The sequence below is a fragment of the Trematomus bernacchii genome, unplaced genomic scaffold (assembly GCF_902827165.1).
Source record: "Trematomus bernacchii unplaced genomic scaffold, fTreBer1.1, whole genome shotgun sequence".
NCBI lineage: Eukaryota > Metazoa > Chordata > Actinopteri > Perciformes > Nototheniidae > Trematomus > Trematomus bernacchii.
The window spans coordinates 4932278-4957149 of record NW_022987973.1 but is presented as its reverse complement, the minus strand read 5'-3'; the positions used below and the strand labels follow the sequence as shown (position 1 = coordinate 4957149).

General features: G+C 39.0%; 1 protein-coding gene across 1 annotated transcript in view; it reads right to left on the bottom strand.

Annotated features, from left to right (window-relative positions):
• LOC117471385 (CUB and sushi domain-containing protein 1-like) overlaps positions 1 to 24872 on the bottom strand; it is a 385022-nt gene that overhangs the window by 183498 nt on the left and 176652 nt on the right. Inside the window, exons 4-5 of the mRNA XM_034116353.1 lie at positions 2033 to 2227; positions 629 to 836 (exon numbers count right to left, since the gene is read on the bottom strand). Coding sequence (XP_033972244.1) covers positions 629 to 836; positions 2033 to 2227 — 403 coding nt within the window. The remainder of the gene's footprint in view (positions 1 to 628; positions 837 to 2032; positions 2228 to 24872) is intronic.

Here is a 24872-nt window from a genome sequence, read left to right as displayed (position 1 = left end):
ACCTTCAATGGAGATGTGTGATATTTTGAACAAACCACTCTGAATTCCGACAGCGCTCTAAATTTAAAAGCAGAGTGTGTTCTGGTACGACAGAGTGCCAATTTTCAAACGCTACCACAGGAAAAAGGAGTGAAAACAACTATTTATCACCTTCCCTGTGGGATTTGAATAAATCAGGAAAATCAACAGGTCTTCTGCACACCTAATCAATCAGTAGTTGTATCCGTCCTCCCCAACAACATCATTAACCCCCTCTAAATATCAAATGCCCCCCTGTGAAAGTATACAAGTTAGAGAAAATTGCAGAGAAAACAACAACTGTTCTTTTTATTGTGAGCACAATAAATTCGGCTACTAATTCTTGGAGAGTAGTATCCTTTGTCCCCACCTGATTTAAAGAACGAGGCTGTGCTCTCCTCTGTGTATTTGTTATCATCTAGATCTAAAACACGAAGGCTATGTCAATGCTACTACACTCTGACATGTCAGTGTGTGTGCGTGTTTCATTATGAACCCACTCAACGTGTGGTGTGTCACTCCTGCTGATTTTCACAACGGCTACGTGTGTGCACTCCATCATAACTGTTTATCTACTCCACAGTGAGGTGTGTGTTAGTATGTATCTCACCATATGCTTGGTGCCTCTGTCCCGCTGATTTCCAGGAAGTCATATTTGTCCTCTAATAAGAAGTCATTAAAGACGAGCGCTATAGTATCCCCGGGCTCAGAGAGGATGGACCACGTACAGTCCAGGTTGTTGTCGTACTCGGCAGGGAACCCAGGACTGGTTATGGAACCTGCGGTGCCTCGTAACGTGCCGCCACACGCTCCCTCCGCTGAAGAGACAAAGAGGACAGAGAATAAGAACAAATTGTAACTTTCAAAGTATTTCATAATTCCTTAACATATTTTTTTGCTTTTATTTATGGGTTAACTTGACAATTTATTTTTCTTGTAATTGTCTTATATGTTTGTTAGCTGTTGGTTTTTAAATCATTTTGATTGTTTGTTTGTTTTTTCTCTCTCATATGCATCCATTTTTACTGTTGACATTTACAATGCCATATTATCAGGTTGTCATTTGTACAATACTATATTTCACAATTCAATACTGAAGGTGCTCTTCAACCTAGTTCACTAGATTGAGTAATTTTGTGTACTTGGTATGGAAAAAAGGTGTATTACATGTGTTTAAATCAGGACCATGTACGGAGAAAATCTGCCACTTCCTTACAGAGCCCCTCCTCCAACACACACGAACGTGCACATGACCAATGAGGGCACAAGATAAGTTTGTGCACAGATGGAAGGCTGACAGGCAGGTAGGCCATCCAATTATTTTAGCCGGGTCGGCTAAAATGATTGGTCATACTTTTTACAGTACTACGGCTTCCACAGATGAAATTTCCTTATGGATTTTTTGTCAAAGCTCTTAAGATATTCATTGCTATCGGGATGTTAAGAGCATTCCATGGAATATAACAAAAAGTGTATCTCGAGCCGGTTTCTCAAACTTACCTACCCTACCTTTAATAAACTGTTTTAACGTTAAAACAAAGTACAATCAATATATTTTTAATAAATAGAGTAAAGAAAAGAAGACGATCAAATCATTGAAATTAAGTGTTTGAAAACATGCAACGTTTGAAATTAGATTTAAAGACAATTATAACAAGATACTGAATCCCTGAGCTGATCTGTTGAACCACTTAGTGGCCCTGATGGTGAAAACCTGTGCAGATATTGTTTGGTCAGTGGACTAATGAACCATCAGAAGGGCTTTGTTGAGGATTTTAGGCTACGTCTGGTTCATATAATGGCTTGTTAGGTAAATTGAGAACTTGCTGTGCTTTAAAAGTAATCAATACACTGAGGCTTCTCACATTATTCAGACCTGTGACCCTATGTTAAGGTCCTTCAGTTCTCATAACCCCACCAATTACAGGGTTTGTTTTGACAGAGGGAGAAAAAAGGAAGAAAGGAATAAACAGAGAAAAAAAACAGAGAATGAAAGAAAGAAACAACATCTTACCTCTACAAAATGGTGAAGGGAAGTCCCACTGTGCTCCACTGCCAGGTGATACAATACAGGTGAGGATACTGTGTCCTTCCAATACAAAGCCTGACTCACAGCTGTATCGGATCTTGTCTCCCATGTTGTACCGCGAGCCATGAATGACTCCGTTGGGGATGACGCCCGGGGTGCCACACGTATGGCTGGGCAGGACTGAAACAGAAAGAAGAAAACAGACAGAATTACTCCTTTTGTTAAACCATACATAGAATATAAAAATAACCACTTGACCTCTAAAAAACACAAGCATATCAACCGACCCAAACAAATGCTAATCAGATATACAACTCAACAACAGACATCTTATCAGATGTATATGTGTTGCTGTTTTGGTGTCAATATATCCTTCAGGAGCTCTACCGAACTTTGTGGACGATTACCCCTTAAAACAAATCAATAACCAAGCGTCACTCGGCTTACAGCATGTTTAATCAAAGACTGATTCTTGCTTCTCAGATTGTCTCATTTGGGTAATTTCCACATGGCTGAAGAGACTTAAGATTCAAGATTCAAAGGTTTTATTGTCATATGCACAACAGCTGCACTGTGGTTGTAAGCACTACATCTTAAATGCTGGTTCAACAATGCAATATTCAACAATGAAATATGAAATATTTTACAGTAGAATGACATTCATGGAAATGTATGAATGAAAATACATATGTATTGTTTAGTTTCTTCTTAGGCACATGTTTAATTTCAATAATATTTTTTAGATTCTTGTGGTACACTATGTGAGGATTCACACAAATGCTAAAATGTCAAATATATATCAGAATATTTACACTGAGATAGAAGTGCATTATTCCTATTCTGAAATGACTGCAGTGAACGCTGACCAAATACTAACATCAGAATAAACAACATGAATTAAGAAAGATAATTATGTTTGGTTTTCCAGAATTCAAAAATATTCCAAAACGTGTAGTATTTAGACTTCTGGCTAGCTTTTTGTCTCCAGTGTGCATCTGCTGTCGCCAGTAGTTGGATGACATAGCTCTCTACAGTGGGAGCAGCTACAGGCAGCTCACGGTATATTAAGCCAAAATCAATCTATGACTGTAGCCAACTCGCCTTAGCTCTACAGACGGGGCATCGGCTCCGTGGCTGTAGTACAACCTGGACGCACTCCACCGCATCTGACCCCGGTGTATGCTGTGTGTATTTGTTTAACTGGAGCATGTTAACTTGCTGGGTGTGTACTGTGTGCGTGTAATGTGTATCCAAATGGCTAATTCTTGTGTGTGCGCGTGTGTGCATGCACAGTGCAGTGTGTACACGTAAGGGGCATTCAGTCAGTCAATCTGTGTGTTTGTGGATGCTGTTCCAATTAAACGCCAGCATGGTAATTAGACAAAGCTTCACCATGAGACCCTGAGAACTAGGACAGAGAGAAAGAGGGAAGGGTGGGGAGGGGGCAGAGAAAAAGAGGGGAGAGGAAGATGATAAAAAAAGAAAGGATCATGATGAAGAGGCAGACAGGAGAGATGAGAAAGAGGAGTGTAATACTAGCGATAGGATGATGGAGGGAGAGAAGGAGGATACAGGAAAGGGGAAATACTGTAACTCTAGTCATACAGGAAAAGAGATAGGGGAACTAATTGCAGCTAGCCCTACACATGTATAAATCACACTAATTGACTCATTATTTGGATGGTATGAAGTCATGCATCATAGGCAAGTTACTCACACTCAGCGGATCGTGCTGCCTGCTTTGTTTTAACAAGGTGAGACACAACCAAAATCAAAATCCAAGGTAAAGGCAGTGGCTGAAGGATGGGAAGAAGTGGGTAAAGAATGAAAGGAATCCTGTGTCTTAGCCAGGTCGTTAGTCACACTTATGTGACTGCACAGTGCTCTGTCTGCCAGGCTGCTATTGTTTAACAAACCAGCTTCATACACAAAGGTATTCCCTCATTTAGTCTGATGTCTGAAACAATCGGGGAGTATTTTGGAAGGATAAATCGTTGACAAGTATCCATACTTAACGACAGCTGCATTTTTGAGAAACCATTCAGAATTAGGCTACAAAGTTTTGTTCTCTTTTCAGCTATCACAACAAAAAGTGAGCAAGTAGTCTGGTTTGCTGAGATTACACTTTTAAATTATGCCATTTTTTGTTCTATGTGCAAAACAGGAGATTACCTGCAGTGGGAATGTAGGATGGATTTGAAATACAGTACATACATTATGAAAAGATATGACAGCTGAAAACTCCCACTCATGAACTACTTTATATTCATAAACATGTATACTGCAGGTGTTTACTTTATAGCTGTATTTAAGGGGATTTTAGTTCCCCAGACCCCCTACACTCCCTTTTTCAGCTACTTCAACTTGAAGTCATGTTTCAGAAATGTACGGTTTCTATTATAAGGAAATTCTACAGAGAATTACATTGAAGCCAAAAATAAAATCAGATACAGCGACTTGTTCTGCACCATGCATGGGGCTGTTTAGTATGGACAGTCATGGTGCTGAAAGAAAGTATATTTAACTTGCCAAACAACTTACAGTTTAAAAAATGGATGGAATAAATGCTACACTTTAATTAAGCAATACTGTTATTTGTATTTCTTTATTTAACAAGAAAGATAAAAGGAATAAATTAAACACATTGGTATTTGGCCTCCACCTCTTAATTGTTGGCCCCTAGTCTACAATGTCCGTAATAATAATAATAATAAGTCAGTAAGTGATTTGTTTTTACGACAAATTCAGATTACAAATTAATAATAGCTTTTTTTAATTTGACATCAATAATCAGTATTATTTTAGCAACTGCAATTTATTCACCATGCAGATTGAGAGATTATTACTGGCTATGTGCACAGTACTTTGATTTGTTTGCCTTGTTTTTAATCAGTAACCTCGTTTAGCTCCACCTCATGCCCGGAAACGTTCACATTAGCTGCTTGCAATTGTATTCAGCATCATAATTATTTTGATTAGTTAATTTTGGATGACTCCTTCGTTCCTTATTTTATTTATTCAAACAATTTGCAAGTCAAGGTCATTCGGGGTTATTTCACAAAAAAAGAGTGCTTTCATTTTATGGAATAATGGGAGTTCAAAACATGGTCAGATGTCTACAAGGAACTGTTGTGTGCTCATAAAGAGCCCTGAGGGCAATGTAGGCTTCACATTATCTCGTACAACCTGATTTCTTTATGCATGTATCGTTCAGAAACCCGAAGTACAACATTGAATAATTTTATATAACTAGATTTGTGTACAACATACAGTGATAAAAAAACACTAAATTGTATAAATTGAAATCAAAAGTGTGTTACTGGGGGGAACCACACAGTAGCCACAGTATGTGTATGGTCATCCATATGCTTCCTTTAATTCCTTTAAGGTCCCATGTCATGCTTTTCCGGTTATTACCCGCCCCCTTGTGTATTATGAAGGTTTTTATTTGGGCTCACAGGGAGGGGGGGGGGGGGGGGGGCAGGAGCTCCAACAAGGCGTGTAGGACAGAGAGTGAATACACATACTATACAGAGATGCTGTATGAGAAACCAATGTGAGTTTGGAAAATTGCACAATATAAATCTATTCTAGTAGACCTCAACAATGCAATTATGATCAGTAGAAATGGCCATGACATGGGACCTTTAATAGTTATAGTTCATTGTATTTCACTGTACAATATATCATTATGTTTCTTTCAACTGCACAATTGTATTCAAATGTATTGTACTATTTTTTTTTAAATATTATTATTGTATATATTGTTAATATGCTGCATTGTTGGAGGAGCTCGGGACCTAATATGTTCATTTCAGTGTAGCTACTATGCATATGGTAATAAAACCCTTGAATCTTGAATCTTTAATGCACATAGTGAGCAAAGCTTAACGGTTCAGTAAGGGTCGGGGTTAGCATGAGAATATCCCAGTTTGAGCTGTCAGTGTGTGGCTGAGGGGGAACTTTTTTCCCAAAAGCATAACCCTCCATAATTGTTTTTAACCCTATGTCTGTTTCTGTAGGCATATGTGTATGTGTATGTGTGTGTCTGTGTGCGTGATGTCATTGTGTGTGTGTGTGTATGTGTGTGTGTGTGTGTGTGTGTGTGTGTGTGTGTGTGTGTGTGGGTGTGTGTGTGTGTGTGTGTGTGTGTGTGTGTGTGTGTGTGTGTCTGTGTGCGTGATGTCATTGTGTGTGTGTGTGTGTGTGTGTGTGATGTCATTGTGTGTGTGTGTGTGTGTGTGTGTGTGTGTGTGTGTGTTTGTGTGTGTTTGTGTGTGTGTCTGTGTGCGTGATGTCATTGTGTGTGTGTGTGTGTGTGTGTTTGTGTTTGCGTGCGTGTGTGACTGATGAGGTTGTCCCTTCCAGCCCTTCACAGCCGTAGGCCAGGTCAGTGTGTTGCTATGGAAACTCTAAGCAAGAGCATCATTTTAATAGTGAATAGAGAAGAGAGTAAAGTCAGAAACGTGATGACATCGAGGTTAAGAGCTGACGGTTAAGGTAGAGGGGAATGACAGAGGGAGAGAGAGAGAGAGTAAGAGGGGAAGGAAAAGTTTTGTTAAGGGGAAAATAACAAATGAGAGATGAAGGCAGTAAGAAATGAGAGACAGAAGGAATGAGGAGGTGAGGGAGACAGGAAGTGCTGAATGAGAGCCGTGTTGATAAAGGCCTTTGTTCAATTATTAATAATTGACTACCAGTGTCTGGCATTAACCTTGTACATAGACAAGTATCCTGTTTCTCTATTTGATCCTTCCAATCTCATTTATTATCTGCCCTTATTCACCATTACTAATATGTATTATTGTCACACAACCACAACAACATTTAGCAGGCTTCTGCTTACGTACACTTCACATATACCAAGTCCAGCTTTGGTAAAGAGCTCGCCCAAACACATACATGCAAACTAAATTAAAATCTAAGACACAGTGCTGTTGATCAAAATGCAAACTGTTTACCCTCACTAACTCTAGACAAGCTTGTTCAGTTAGAGCTGGGTCTTCATCGAAAACGTAATGTCTCCATCTGTATGTGTTATCAGAGGTCAGGCCTAAAACAGCTCCTGCACTATCTCTGCAGAGCTCTCTCCTTCAGTATAAATATAGTGACACATATTAGCTAACCATCCTCTAAAAATAGCAAAGCAAACAGCTCCTTGAATCTGTTGTTATGGATGCACTAAAGCATACTGGATAAAGACCAACCACTATAACGTCTTGCTTTCTCTCTGGGGTGTAAACATAGTGCACTAGGGACACCATCATTTAATCACAAATAGAATATTCAACGTAAATTAATTAGGATTTAATTAAAAGTCATCATGATTACTACACGCAAAGCTAAAGGTTATAGAAATGTTGCATTAACATGACACTAAAACCGCTTGAATCTGTAGGCTTTAAGACTAAAAGGAAAAAACTTGAAAGTAAATATAAGATATAATAAGGTGATATGTGTACATGATGTATATATTTCAAATGATGAATATGTCATGTTAGCGATGCTGTTTTTGAGCTTTCACTGCTTGAAAACACATGGAAAAAGAGTGGAAAATGACTTCTAGTTACCTGGCACTGACAAAACAACTGGAGTGAACTATATTTGTATCCACATCATGTTACTTGCCACAAGCTAAAGTTGGAACAGATGTTTTGTCAAATCTAGCTTCTCATACCTGGCAAAAATCACTAATTTCTTGTTTGTTTCCAGGGGGCTGTATAGTTCAAACCAAGCGGAACCGGAACAAATGTCAGACCGCGTATATTGCCAAACAGGGATTTGGACAGATGTTAGCATTTGGAATATGTCAAGGAAAATTCATCTTTCAGAGTGATTAAAACTTTGGCAGATTAGTTAACTTTTTAAATGAAAACATTTATGCAGTCTTTTACAGCTTTACTCAAAATGCAGGTTGGCGAAATGAAAATGATGCTTTGAATTCTCAAAAAATATTTTCAAATCATGTCACAAATTCCCGCTGGTCCTGGAAGCAAACACCTAAACTTTATAGTATACATCTGCAGACCTGCAAGTCCCTTTTTCTGTTTAGCAGATATCTCAATCACATCCTAGCAAGTTTTGGGAAAAGCTCCAGCTAACATTATTTGACCTGCTCACCACTATATTCTCAGTCAGAACAAATCACTCCCAATACACATCTCCACTGGGACCCTGAGTTCACACTGAAAGCATCTCTCAATGGGGGCAATCCTTAATCCATTAACACCTCTACTTAGTTCCCATGGTGTACATGTATTAATAAATACAAATGGCCATACTGATTTAATCTGTGATTCTTGATTTTGGTGCTGTTGGAAAGATGCCAAAGCCCCTCAGCTAAATACACTCCCCAGCACTGCAAGTGCTCCCCTGGTGTAAATGTATTAACAGCTTCACTGACACATTGCACCAGCATTGAACATAATAACTCCAACCAACTAAACACTAATGGGGCTCCTGGACAACTATGGCCAAGGGCCAAAGCTTAATGCTCCCCTAGTTTTAATATGTCAACAGCTAACACGACATTTCCAGCAGCACTAACTCATTATTCAAATACATTAAAGGGGTATTCCACCTTTGCTCCGACCAATGGAGCCCTCATAATTGATTTCCCAATTTTTATTTTAGGATCTAAGGGTAATGCCCCTTCAAGGAGATTTATCAAAATTGGTGTACGCCAGCTGAAGCAGTGACCTTTAACATGGATAGAAAAAAATCACAGAAACGTTTTAGTCTGGACACAGAAGTAACTAATGGTATACCAGTATTTATGTAACTATATATTCTCTTCCAATAATGTTTACAATAGTTTTAACCTTAACAGTCTGGCTCTAGCAAAAATCAAGCTTTCTGGCATAAGGTACTTAAAATACTGTGATTCCTACTATAACGAAGCGTTGTTTTGTGTTTTTGGTTAATTCGCTTCATATTCAAAGCAGCGTGCTGCATCACGTCCCAGTGATATTACAGAACAGAGCTTTCATTTCTGCATTTATTGCTTTGGGAGAGAGATCTGTTTATTATCTCAAATAGTGACTGCCATGTCCAAGATAATGAGAACAACATATCTGTATTCTGCCTGACAATTTTGGATTTTGGATTTTCCTTTTAAGTCTGCCAGCCAGTGATGTATCCAGCATTAATTCCCAGCAATCACAAGTGAAGGAGGTCAGTCAGAGTACAGACTTCACTTTGTTCTACAACACTGAGAATACCTTAGAAACAGCCTAATGAATCAAGGCTTGTTGAATCACAAGTTATGCAATAAACAACACCAATGGATTAGAGCTGGGTGTGTACGGGTAATACCAAACACCAAAATAGCAAAAGATAGTCTATCTGTGTGAGGCCCTGCCTTAGTTTTAGGGAAACAAACTAAAACTCTTGGACATTTGTGTTTTTCTCCCTTGGTGTAAACGCATTAAAATGTATTAACACCACCTTCCCTATGTTCCCTCAGTGAAAATATATTAGCAGGGCAAGTGACATTTCCAGCAGTGCTTCTAATCAATCACCTGCTAAACAGAGTAATCACTGTAGCAGCTACACTCTGTTAAACACCAGCTCTCCTCAGACTCTCCAGCCTGGCTATGGAAGCAAGAAATATCGGTGCTAATATACAACATCACCACGATGTGAAGGCCAGCGCTATAAAGACCAGCAGCAATAGAAAGATCCCGGTATTTACCAACTGATAGAAAGTATAAAAGCTGGCCAATCGTAACACCAGTTGCTAAAAGACAAGTGTTTAGACTAGACATTGTTGCTTGATTCATTTATATATAGAAGTATAGTGAATGGAGCAGCTCTTAGTGAGCTATGGGAATTGCTCGAGTTCCAACAAAGTTAATAAAGATGAATAGAAGTTACAATTGCATTTCTATAGTTGAAAAGCTCCTTTTGTGTAACCCTCACTCCTTCATGTCAGAGCATGTCATTACCCCCATTTTTTTCATATATAGATATATAATTATATGATTTTGCTACAGTACAGAATAGTCAACCATGGGCCCAAGTATCTCTGTGCCATTATTTTGGGCTTAGTTACCAAATAATGATCCTTAACCTTTGTTTTGACCTCAAGCATAGCGATTTATCTCCCGGCAATAACAATATTGCAGCAACGAGAATAATTACTTCAAGACAGAAACTGTTAAATTGAAGCTTGAGGGATATGTGCTTGAGGCTTATAAATCTTGGTCTTGCACTGCAATCCTCCTCCTTTCTACCTCATAAGGGGATCTGCAACCTCAATCCTGTTCTCCCTGGATCCTTTTTTCCCTCCAGTTGTAGCCTAGAGTGCGTTCCCCTGTAACAATTGGAATTTCCACCTTAAATTAACATTGAATGGCAAGCCTGTGAGTGAGCAATTGTAGTTGTGGTTGAGCATTGGGAGTTGGACCAAAGACTTGTAAGCGGAGGCTGGAATAGACAATATGTTTTCTCCTGTGGAGATGATGTGTCGATAGCCGCCATTTACTGTGGCAGTTCACCTGCTCTGTGATACATTGGGTGTTTCTCAATCTCGAGTAAAGCTGCTCCAGAGCCACTATTTCAAGCATACTACGTCATCGAGTGCCGCCGAAGTACTGTTCCAATGTCCAGCATACTTGGAAATCTACCGAGCCCGGCGTACTTTGTTTGGAGAAATGTCGAGGCTGCACATGTGTAGACTCCGCGGTCTTAAAATCACCACAATGCTTTGCGCACGGACCAATTTCCCCAAATCTGTGGCGGAAAATGTAAGGCGGGGCCTCTCATATGACGCACACCTGCACACTTGCTAGCCTGTTCCACTCTTTGTTTTCCGAATGCCAGGAAGTATTCTTGCCTCGCTTCTGAAGCAAGTGACTCGGAAGATACTGTATGTGCTACCAAGCAAGCTTACTCGAGATTGAGAAACACCCAATATGTGTTGAATTACAAGCCTGAATTTAAATATCCGTTCTGTCTGAGATTAGCACTACTATAAACTCTGCTGGACATATCATAATTTCTCATGAGAGCTAAATTGTGATAAGAATTGTATTTGGGCTAAGAAGAAGAAACAGGGTAGAGTAAGATAGCCTTGACACATATCAAGTTATCCTATTCTTAAGACATACTTGGTGGAGGTGGAAAAATCAGAGGCAACGAGCCTTTCCATGTGGGGCTCAGGTTCTGATAAATAATAGTTCAAGGTTCTCAGCAGTATAGGTAAACTTAAGTGTGCCAAGAAGAGCCAGTACACGTTGACCCTACGCCTCTTAAGGGCCAACAAATAGCACTTTAGTGTTGTCGCAGTAAGCTTTAAAAACTGAAATTCAAGATATTAGACAACTTTGTTAAGGTAAGTATCACCCTTATTGATTCGTTCTGATCAAATGTCAACGTTCATTGTTAAACAATAAACTAATTTATACACTACGGTTGAATATTGACAATTTATTTAAAATGATCAAAATGGCACCCCATTATTGATTTTTAAATATCTTACAATGAACTAATCTGCTTTACAGGAGCCAGTGGATACATGTACGTAGTTGGGTTTGGGAGCTCACTGACACCAGAGGACATCAGTGTTAAAAGAGTGTCACTGCCACCAAAAGTGATCTGGGCCAGGACTGACTTGGAGGAAACCTCGGGGCAGTCCCAGTTCGTGCTACATGTAGATAGATTACATTTCCCAGCTGGACTGGGAGCGCTGGGGAATGAAGCTGAACTAAAGACGCTGCTTAGGGACATTAGGACATGAGTTTCCTTATAGTAGAACAGAGAGGAACATTCATGGGTCAAAACCTTGAAGAATTAATTAAACAACTTGCACTCTTAAATCAGATTTGTATGGTGATGATAATATAATTATAATAGCTATATAAAAGTAACTGTTTAATTTCTTTTTTTTGTTTCGGTAGTGAGTATCTAAGATATAAAGCACATCAAAAACTGACACTACTGCTGTTCGTATTTCTTGCTTCATAGCTCTTTGCTGCAACTAACCAAACGTATTAATACAAGTTTTGAGAAACTGTTTATTTGAGAGTTGTGTAAATGGCACGTCCAAAGATAATAACACAATGACAGTTTTGGAATGGGCTGCTGGACAGTGGTTGCTATGGAAACTGTGACCTGGCCTTAGGCTACAGAGTGCTGCGTGGGACAAACAGAGTTAACAACAGTCGACCTCTGTCGTACACAACACAGAACACATCCACAGTATTTAGCCATGCAAAGGAACATATGCACTATGTAAGTATGTAAATTGTTTGATCTGGAATAGTTCAAACTAGATCTGTGCAACTAGTTCACCAAATGATAATCTGGAGTCCTTAATCTTTAATCTGTAACACGCCAGAGACAGTCTGTCATCTGCAGGATTCACAACATAACTTTAAAGATGAATGATGGCAGGATAAAATTCAAACAAAAGTCTCAGACAGACGGACATACAGACAGATGGAAAGACAGTTTTATTTTATTTCGCAGACCATGTATTGAGATACATATTGAGTCTTCTGAATTCATCGTTTTTTAAGATCTGTGCTTATCTATGTTTACTAATGGATTTACATTTTTTTCATCTTTTTTTTCTTTGAATTCCATTAACCACACATTTTCATTATCTGAACAAATGACTGTGCTGCTAAAAAGGGGATGATGGAGACACCCGACAGCTTCATTGTGTAGTTGCACCAAGCTCATATATTTTGTTTACATCTGAAGTCAAGATAGAATAGTCTCAATTTCTCAAATGTTCAGTTCTTGTATAACATTTAAAATAAAATGTTCATCTTTATGAATAAAGTTTATGCAGATAAAAATAGCTTCATGCTTGAACTTATACTGTACTTGAGAGCTGAACTCTAATTAATATGAAAGCAACCAGTGAAGCAGAAGTTTTGTTGTGCTAAACTCTGAGAAAGGCAATACTAAAGGAAATAGAATGAATGGCATTACAGGAACGACTGGAGCAAAAAGGAAATACAAAGTCAGCAAACAGAATGTCAGACCATTTTGCTTCTCAATTGTCTATTTCTCTTTGTAACACACTTAGCTTAGTGCTTCGTGAGCCTTACACAATAATGCCTGAAGGTCCCAAAACGTCACTTTGACAGACAGTCCTGAGAAAAAGGGGGAGGCAAACATCTTCTTCAGCCAGAAAGCCTTATAATATCTAAAACCACATTTACCGTTCTCCATCATCCCTCGCCCCCTGCTGCCCCTCCTTTATCTGCAAAGAGAACTGCCAACACATCCTGCTCTATCTTTCCCTTCCTGTCATCATTGATGACATCCTAGACCTGGCTGTGGTCTTCCCATAGTAAGACGTGCCTTCCCTGAGGCTGTGGTATATCACACGGGACTAAAGAGTGGAGAAAATACCATAATTGCCTGATCAATACTCACATACACATGTCTGTACGTGTGTGAGACCACGTAAATGAATGCACACATACACAGAGAATGCTTGCAGCATTTAAGCAGACACTTGCCCTTGCAAAGTTATTATCTTCATCATTTTTAATGCAGTGTTACTAATCCAGTGTGTGTGTAAAGATAAGATTGAGACGGACTAGTGTGTTTGTTCACATCAGTGTTACACACGTGAGTGGTGGTGTTTTACTTTGACATGTGAGTTGAATTTAAAGTACCCGAATCAACTTGTTGTCTCAGCTAATTAGGTATAGACAACATTTTAGTTGATAATTAGCTCGATAATCAGACATGACAGAAAACCAAAATTAAGTGGGCGAAGGAAAGATATACAATACTAAAATCTGACATGCGGTAAACATTTATTAATGCTAAGAATAGAAAGGAATAGAAGAAAATAAAATTGAACAAAATAGGAACACAAGTGTTCATTGCTCAAATGTTTAAATGGACATTAATCATGCTGTCCCAATTGCAACACACACGCACACGCGCACACACACACACACACACACACACACACACACACACACACACACACACACACACACACACACACACACACACACACACACACACACACACACACACACACACACACACACACACACACACACACACACACACACACACACACAATGACACAAACACAACCAGGTCTAATGCATCTTCATTTAGTCCTGCTGTCCTCTGGGCACATTTACATCTGTCAACCCACTATACAGAAAGGATGGATCGGCCTGTGTGTGTGTTTTTGTGTGTGTCTGTCTTCATGCTGCATGATCAATTAGTCCTCCTGTGTGCTTATGTGTATGACTTGTGTATTTATCTTGTATATATTTAAGGACTAGTCATTCTTAAAGTATTATGGAATGTACATGTGAGCAGATACATATTAGCTTTTGTCTGACTGTGTGTGTGTGTGTGTGTGTGTGTGTGTGTGTGTGTGTGTGTGTGTGTGTGTGTGTGTGTGTGTGTGTGTGTGTGTGTGTGTGTGTGGGTAAAACAGTCAATTTCCTTGGTGGTTGACAGTTCATGGTCCCCTGGGCAGCATGGAATTGTGGGTAAACTCGATGTCACAACTATTCCCATATATCATCTGGCGGACATGTACGAACATGTACACACACACACACACACACACACACACACACACACACACACACACACACACACACACACACACACACACACACACACACACACACACACACACACACACACACACACACACACACACACGAGGTCACATCATAGCCCATGGGGAAAGTCAATGGACAGTATAAATGTATAAATTGCACAATATGTTTCTATAAATTACTGCTTCTTTTCTACAACTTCAGTTATCATCCTGTTTAAAGTAATGTGCTGCTGGCTAAAACAAAAACAATTTAGATTTTTCCTTTTTTCATTGGACAAAGATGCATTGTAAAAGAGGATAGCTTAGTACACATAAAGAGAACATGAGCGTTGTTCCGTCTGCCAAATGACGTCAAGGAACATTATCTGAAGGGCAGTTTTTGTAGGTGGGGTTGCCACGGTGAAATATTGGGATAATGGTTCAAATTGCTGTTTCATTATTCCTTTTGTCTACCTTCCTTTATTATCACTGATTTGTGTGAGTTCAATTTGTTCAGCTTTTAGAATTTGTAAAGGTATAACATCCGAATGTTATATTTTTTGAAACTTAAATGATTATAATAATCATATATATTACTACATTTATTATTATTATCTTCTCTAATTACAGTATGTGTGAAATACAATTCAATACTACACCCAGATATCTGTCCTCATAACAGTTTTTTTTTCATGTTGATGTGTAATATTTCAACAAAAAATGTGTGATATGCCTAATTCTACATTTGCCTGTTCAGTGAACATAGCAGAAGAATAAAATGACCTTTGTTCCTTCACATCTGGATGGACAGATGTGCACTCATGTGAAACTTAATATGTGAAATGGTCATTCACTGACGTGTCATGTTCGCAAAATAGGCAGTTACTAAATGTACTAAAACGAGATGACAAATGTTTGTTGGCATAAAATAATGTAGTATAAGCTATAGATACCAAATCCACATCTCAACATGTCCACATATCTTAGGGTAAGCTCTAGATAAAGCTCCTAACCATGTCACTGACATTTAACTATAAATGATGCATATCATACACATTTCGAGCGTCAGCTGTAAATATGCTTACACAAGGCAATAAAGCATGAATGGAGTGACATAATTGAGATAACACCACTTTCTCTCGTTAAATCACTGATGTCAGGACCTCAAAATCCACAGGAACTCCCATGATTCAGTGTGACATCGATCAAACCGACAATGGAGGTGGGCAGCAAAATGTTGCTGACTCTCCCCCTCCACTTTGAATGTGGCTGTGTTTCGGCATTGGCATCCGTGCACTTGGAATAAATGTGTGATCACTCATACCAAAAATGAACCTGTTTAGGACCCAAACCAGTGTTTCATTCATGTGCTGTCCCTGGATGTTTTGCTCCACTGCAGTCCTCTTTGTATAATGTTGCCTTATTTATCACTATTTTCCAGCAGTCATCATGTCACTCAAGCAACACTGTCGCAGCGGGAGCCCCATTGTTTTCAGTTCTGCTCGGTTGAAAGCTGCTGCTGATACTAACTCAACAGTTCCTGCATGTGCTTCACAATAAATGTGAAAGCAGCAGTAGGTCTTGTGAACCTCTTTACAAAGTGTTGACAAAGCACAAGGAAAGCTAGCGTTGGGAAGTCAGTTTGAAATAGCAAAGACCAAAAAAACATTAAGGACTGATGTTACATTTTGTGAATAACAATGCATCTTCAAGGATGTTAAATGAAATAAAATAAAATCCTAACACACAGTTGAATCGTTGATTGAAGGGTGAAGAACCTTTCCTTATAATTAGGCCAACCCTCAACATTAGATTAGATTAAATTAGATCAGATTCAACTTTATTCTAATTGTACAGGTACAGGTTAAAGTTGATGACGAATACAGTTGCGTGCAGAATAACGGGATGTTCTAATGTAATACATAGTTTACGGAAAAGTGCAGTAATTATTGCAGCATAACTAATGCTAAAGGTTACAATATACAGATGATTTAAACATCTAAATATGCATATACTTGTATCAACAACTCAAATGTGCTCTGACAGCCATCAGTAGATTAGCACTGATTGCAAGGTGTATGTCCTTCCAGAATATCAGTGAGTCTACTGTACATGGATCCAACATTATAATAGTTTTAAAGGCCTTTTGTTCAAAATGTATAAACCTTTACCAGCAAATCTTGAGCCAGGTTTAAGCTACTACATATAAATAACACTTAACATAGAGAGAACATAAGGGCAGCCAGGATCAGTGATAAAATTGTGATAAACACAGAATCTGTAAACCCACACGACCAGATAATCATGATTTATGACCTAACCTCTGATTGCAATTGTCCCTCTAGATGACAAACTATGATGTAAATACTGGTGTGGAGCCCAATAATCCTGTTAAGGAGTGTCAAGCCCTCTTTGTCAAGGGCAGATGTCTTGCAGGTTTTAATTCCCTGAAAGTTAATGAGCCGCACTTTGTATCTCAGACTAAATGTGGCTCATTAACTATCTAGGAGGAACAAATACCTGAAGGACACAGACTGCAGTCTCCTTTAGTAAGCAAAACATGAAACAGCAGTTAAACAATGAGCAGCAAAAACGAAATAAACAAACAAAAACAAGGAAAGGTAATAATTTAGTAAATGTGATGTAAGTGTTTAACAATGTGATGATCACGGGGAAGGACAAATAACGTGTAGAGTATACTTCATTAAAAACAGTATAGTGTGTTTTTAAGACTGCAGAAACTTATACTGAAATTGGACCACTTTAAATCTTCAATATTTAGGATGAGTAATGAAAAGATGAGACCATGTTACATTTACAGTTTTGAAGGAAATTAAAGTTTTGCTTTTAACCTCTTAAGCCCCACGGACCCGCCGAGTAGAACCAGCAGTAGAGAGAGCCCTTGGGTTTTCCTGTTAAATTAGAGTGAAATGAAACTGTGTCTGTGTAATGTTGCTGGGGCCCCTTTTGGGAGCCCTACCTGCTTTCCGGCTTCTTTGTCAAATGAGTCCAAAAATAACCATAATATTTTACTTTTAAACCAAATGACTTGGCAGAGAAACACATGTTGGGATTATTGTCTCAAATTAAATAACAGACTGTGTGTGTGTGTGTGTGTGTGTGTGTGTGTGTGTGTGTGTGTGTGTGTGTGTGTGTGTGTGTGTGTGTGTGTGTGTGTGTGTGTGTGTGTGTGTGTGTGTGTGTGTGTGTGTGTGTGTGTGTGTGTGTGTGTGTGTGTGTGATCACATAGCTTATCCCCAGCTTTCCTGTTATTTCCGCCAACCCTCCTGTGAGTGTGTGTGTGTGTGTGTGTGTGTGTGTGTGTGTGTGTGTGTGTGTGTGTGTGTTCCTATGTGGGCGTTAACCATAAAAACAATGTAAGCCCTGTCAAACCTTCCCATATTTCAACCTTAACACTCATCTCAGCTCAATTTGTATGTTTAAATTGTTGTGTGTGGGAGAGAGATAAAGTGAGAGATATAAATTTGATGGGGACCTGCATACACCACTGTTGCCACTGTGTGTGTGTGTGTGTGTGTGTGTGTGTGTGTGTGTGTGTGTGTGTGTGTGTGTGTGTGTGTGTGTGTGTGTGTGTGTGTGTGTGTGTATTTGAATCAGTGTGAGTTTGTATGTTTAATGATATACACGTCATGAACTAGTATCTATGTGCTTTAGTGTTCCAATATACTGAATATACAAGATAAATGGGTGACTGTGGTGAAGAGTGTGTAGTTCTTGAAACATGTTTGTGCATGTGCATAATGTGTGACTGAGGTAACCTCAAAGTACGGTGTGCATGTTTTAGATGCATGTAACTGCCTACTGTCAAAGACACTCATTTTCCACTGACAATAAAGAACATAAGGATCTCGTGATTGCAACATAAAAAAAACAGAAATGTGGTGGAAAGAACTGAAGCTGTAAGTCATGTATTCAGTGATGAAAATATTCAAGGTCATTTTTACTCATGTTATCTTGTCATAATGAATGTCTTAATAAGACTATCCTCTTGAAACACATTCATCATCGACAACCACTCAAGTGTGTCCACTTGATTAGCATTTTTTTCATGTTTTGATGATATGAATTGTCACGGTGCTCTGAAAACAACAAATGGCCCTAAAAATCTTCTTTGAGCCCCGCAATACTGAAAACTGAGTAATTATGAGTCATGCAAAATTAATCCAAACGGTCTCTCTCCAGGTGCGCAGTTTTAATAAGTAGATGATAGAACACTCAAGAATTAAATGTCACTTTTTTTATGTATCAGCCTCATTAAGGCATATTCCCTAGGCCTTGCGGGAGGGAAAAGACTTAACAGATGAAATATGTTTAACAGTTACAGTCATGCATCATACAGTTAATTAAAGTATTTAAACATGCAAATAAGACACTGGCAGTAATGCATGATTAAAGTAAAAATGGGATATTAAAGTACAAAGGTGGCTCTCCATAAAAACGAAAAAAACAGCATCAGTTATTTTACTGCACAAGTGTGTGATAACTTTAAAAGAAAAAAGTGATTTATTTTGGTTTTTGAAGGTGCCAGAACTTCATCGCACAGAATGACTAATCACCTACCACAGTCTGTAGATAAACATCATGTCAATGCATGAGCAGGTGTGTGAAGAGGCGTACTAACCTAAATGGCAAACACACTGCTCCTTTATTCCACCACACCAACACCAACCAAGCAGTGTGACATGATAAGTATTGACTATTATTGCTAAACTGTACTACTATTTAATGCAGATGGTCTTAATTCCATATAATTCAGTTATTGTGTAAAAAAAATACCTACTGCATCTCTACACCAAATGTGAAGCTAATGTTTGCCTCTGTATGCTGTAGTTGCATTACATCGTTTGGTCGACCAGCAGTGATTCTGGTTCGGTGTGAACACACAATAACAGCTCCACACTCCTGCTGAATAGAAATATCATGATGTGTCTAACTCGCAGTGCTAAGGCCTCATATTAGCTTTTGATACATTTAAGATTAAAATGTTACAGTTTAATAAAAGAGGACTGGATTTATTTTCCCATGTCTTATGATGGATTGACAAAGGGTTAACTACACGGCCAGAAAAAGGATGAGGTGTTATAAACAGAGATGACAAAAGTACACATCCTTTACTCAAGTAGAAGTACAGATACTCGTGTTTAAAAATACTCTGGTAAAAGTAGAAGTACTGACTAAACTTCTTTACTCAAGTAAAAGTAAAGAAGTATGGGTTTTGAAATGTACTTAAGTAAAAAGTACCCATAACTACCAACTGTTTTAAAGAGTAACTGACCACCCTTTATATTAATAGAACATTCATGTGATTGTTAGCTAATGAATGTTTCGATGCGGAACAACGGCAACATTAAAAAGTGTTCATTGGTCCCTCTTGTTTAAGCCCCTGTCACACTGTCCCGAAATTGACACCAGATGGACACACAAATATGGAATTGTGAATTTCGCACGAAGATGGCCCCGAACTTGGTCAACAGCCAAGCAACAGCCGAAGCAAGTACGATGCCTACAGAAGGCCACACGATGGCACCCGAACCACACACGAAAATATGGTCGTAGACTTTACTGATGATTTAGAATGTATCCAGACTCAACGTAAGAGCCTTCGGGGGGTGCTAACATTTAAACATACACTTTATTCTTTACTTTCTCCATCTTTATATGTAGATTACAAGATATTACTTATCTCCGTCATGTTGTTTCCATAGCAACAACAACTTCCTGTCAACAGCGTAAACTCGCCTTCAAAATAAAAGCATCTAAATAAAACAGGAAGTTAACCTACTGTAAATTACATTTAAGACATACAACAGCAACGAACAAAAACAATGTAATATCCTTTTCAGTTTCACAGAACACAAATTGGGTTATTTACATAATATGTTTACATTATTCTGTTGTGCAATAAATGCAATCTCGATGTCATCGTACTATAATACAATGGCTACACGACGGCATTGCGAGGGCTTCACGTACAGTAGTCGTGTTGCCTTCCTAAGACAATCGGGCAGCTTCTTGTTTCCTTTGTATTGTCTTCGTGAGGCGAAAACCCGATGGCATCAGACGAAGATGACACGATTTGACGAGATGCCCTCACGAGTGCCTTACGAAGGGCAAAATGGACACACATATTCAACACGAAGTTGCTGCCGGAGCCTGAGAAACTCCACCGGCGGTCATATGATGGCTTAAAATGCCCTCACGAATGGCCCGATGTTGTTACGATCAGAGCCGAATTTGAACATTTCCTTTATCGTGTGTCCATCTGGTGTCAATTTTGGAACAGTGTGACAGGAGCTTTAGAGAAGACCAGGAAATGATGGATACACGGATCGTGTTAAAATCAATAGGCACGCAATGACTCTAAATAATAATGATCATGCCACCAAACGCAGATCAAAACTAAAGAAACGAGCCTGTTTTGAATAATGTATTTGTGTTAAAAATGTAAGAAGTAAAAGTAAAAAGTCGTCAGAAAAATAAGTAGTGGAGTAAAGTACTGATACTAGAAAAATGTACTTAAGTACAGTAACAAAGTATTTGTACTCCACTACTTCCCACCTTTGGTTATGAAGGTGACCAATAACTATTTTACACGGGCATGTATAGTATGAGTATTGTCATGATGTCATGATATGCTTGGATAAAACTTGTAATGTGTCATTTGAAATGCTTTTGTGTATTAATTCTTAGGAGAATTTCAACAAACATGATACAATCAAAAATTGCATTACTGTGCCTGTAAAGCCAATCCCCTGACAAGCAGTGCACAGTATAGTCTGACTGGATTATGCAAACACACACACACACACACACACACACACTGGATTACAATGATTAACACATATGCTTTCAACAAGGGACTTACTTTCAACATCCATTGAATAACATTAAGTAGACCTGAATAAAGGACTTGTGGACCTTTATGTGAAAGAACACACACACACACCAACAAGCATATAAAACAATGTTAATGAAAATATATTTTACAGGTCATTACCTAACAGAGCGTTGACTATTAATCATCTCTACACGGGCATGGGGGTGTATGCACATTTCACATCATAAAACAAAAGATCAGTATGTATCAGTTTATAAGCTGTGTGTGTGTTTCCACTTTAACAATGTGAAACTAAAGGTCAATGTCTGCATGGTAATATGTTAAAACAAGAAACCAGCATGAGGGCATTTGTGTAGCTGTATGTCCAAAAATAGGACTTTGAACGTGTGTGTTGATGTGTGTGTGACAGTGTGTATGTGTTTTGCATAGATGTGTATCTTGCAGCAGTCAAGATCATCTCAGCAGATTGATGATGTGAGCCTGAACCGTTCAACTACTCGAATGCACCTCGGTTTTACAGTATTTTGCAGCTTTTTATAACATTTTACAGTGTTTCCATTTCCATTTTGTTCAGTGCTAAGAAAACCATTTCTACGCTTGGAAAAATTCATATCCTGTTTCGCGCACAGGCACGCACACTCACAGAGCGTGTGCACACACACACGTGCACCCAGACACACATGGTTGTTAAATGGAATAAGTTTGATGGTGTGACAAGACATGGTGGGCTAAATGACAGACACAATCATTCACTACTCTATCACACACACACACACACACACACACACACACACACACACACACACACACACACACACACACACACACACACACACACACACACACACACACACACACACACACGACACACAGACACGCATAGTAACAGACACACTTTCTCTGTTTCCATCTTTTTTTGTCTCTCATTCTTTCTGTCACACACACACATCAAATCATTCATTGATTCATTAAGCACTTTGTACAATCCATCCATCTTTCAGCAGAGGGTGAAGGACGGCTGCAGGAAGGAAAGAAGGGGACAGATAAAAGAACTGCAGGAACATGAGGCAGAAAATGACAGCGGGAAAGTGTCGCTGTTGTAATAAGCAACAAGAAAACAGTGCATACAAATATTTAAAGGGAGCAGCTGAGAGTGAGAATGACAAGCGGACAATGTAAAATATGAAATGAAAGCGCAGGGGAAACCTTTAAGAAATGAAGAGAGGGAGTGCAGGCGACGATACACTGAGGGAATATGAGACGCCAGAGCAATGGGGAGACACTTTTGATGTTCTCCTGTGAAACATGTCACATGTAAAAAACAGCGGGGATAATAATTACAAGCATCTCAGAAAACCAGCAGCTTTCACGCTCATCCAAACAATACACATGCACCCACATGTGCAGAGAAAAACAAACTGAATTCATTATCTGTAGCCCACACAAGAACAGTATGTCCCTTATCTTCCTCTGCAGATTACATTTCTGACAAAATCAGGCTGAAGAGAGGAGTTATACACATACTAATATATTAAAGGTTCCCTATTATACTGTTTTTCATCAATATATTATAGGTCTCAGATATATACAAAACATGTCTCGAAATACCAAACAGATCATGCATTGTAGCATCCCATAAACCCCTCTGTTTCAGCCCTGTTTCAAAAGTGCTGATTCCCTGTCTGTTACTTTAGATCAGGGGCCTCCAACACGTCGGGGGCAGATTTTCAGTAGCTCGCCGCTCGATTATCGATTATAGCGTATAACGTTGCTTCTTGATTTTTCCGGCCGCGGCTGGACAATAACGTTTTTTTGTTTTTTTTATGTCACACGAATATGAAATTGGTCCGTGACGCAGAGATCAAGGAACAGAAGTGACAGCGGCACAGTGACACCACACACGGGGCAGTCTGCTTTATCCACCAACACCAGCAACACCAGTCCAGAATCAACAGCAGAATGACCCGCTCTGAATCAGTCCGTGTCGCTGCGGCTCAGAGACACAAGGATTTGTGTTTTTTGAAAAACACTCGTTATCGTCAGGTTTTTGGTGGATTTAATCAAGTCTTGGATTGCAGAGTATGAATGTCCTCTTGCTATTTTCAGTTGATAAATACGTGTGTAAAGTTTGTGAAGGCAGGAGGAAAGCTTCCGCGATCACCGTCTCCTCTGTTCCTCCAAACCCCGCCTCCCCTGAAAATAATGAGTGACAGGCTGATAGTAACCTGATAGAACCTTTATTATTCACTTAATCACTGATTGAGATATGATGAAGCTAACTGAATACAATACTCATACATTCATGGGATTTATGTAACAGTAAGACAGAGAATGTAAGTGTGCACCCACATGCAGCATTTTTGTTTTTATAATGCTGTTGTAAATACTCCTGTTGTCTGATATGTTCAGACTCAAGTCATGTTTGTGATGCCACATTCAGGACCTTCAGTGTCCTTTTTTTCTGCTAGACTGCAGAAGTATTAGTTTTTTGTTTTTGAGGATGGAACAATTTCACACACAGATATAGGGAGGCTAGACCTATACAATTGATTTATTATGGTTTATAATTGAATGTCAAGACGAAGAAAAAGAAGAAAAAGATGGCTGAACTGTTCAGTGTCAATCCTGTGGAGATGGAGGTTATAAATCTCCAAAATCATGTTCAGCTTAAGTCTCAGCAAAACTCAGAACATTTCTGGAGCCTTGTAGACCCAGAAAACTATAAGAACATTCACCAAGCAGCACTGAAAATGTCTGCTTTATTTGTCTCTACATACCTTTGTGAAGCAGCTTTTTCTGACATGAATGTCATGGAATTTAAATACAGAACAAGACTGACTGATGAACATTTAAGTGACTCTATTAGAGTGAACCTAAGTGGGTACACTCCAGCATTCACCTGGTGGACTCCATGCAGTGCCATTCATCTCACTGACTGTGAAAAAGAGTGAATGCCACTTATTTTACACATGTGCCAAAAGATGCTTGTAAGGTGGTGATGAAGGTGATGTACTATGTGGGCCATAATCATATGTGAGAAATTGTCGTTAAGATTTTTGATAAGCTTTAGGTATTGCAATTTCACACGTGTACACAAGGAGCTTAATTCAACTGATGAGGACTATGTGAATGAATGTAAGCGATGTGATGCAAGTCTCTCAGATGATGAAAGGTTGGAGACCCCTGCTTTAGATGAAAAATAAGGAGCCACTCCCCACGCCCCTCTGCAAGATATTTGGTTAAAAAGAACACAATGGTGCTCTAGGAGGATATTCAGGTGATAAGGTGGGGGTGTTACCTTGGTTGGTTATTGGCTAATGGTTACACAAGCCAAAAAACCTTTATGACATCATAAAGTGGCCAAAATCTGATCAGCTCATTTTCAGACAGGTTTTTATATAAATGGATCAGGACAAAAAGAGAGGGTT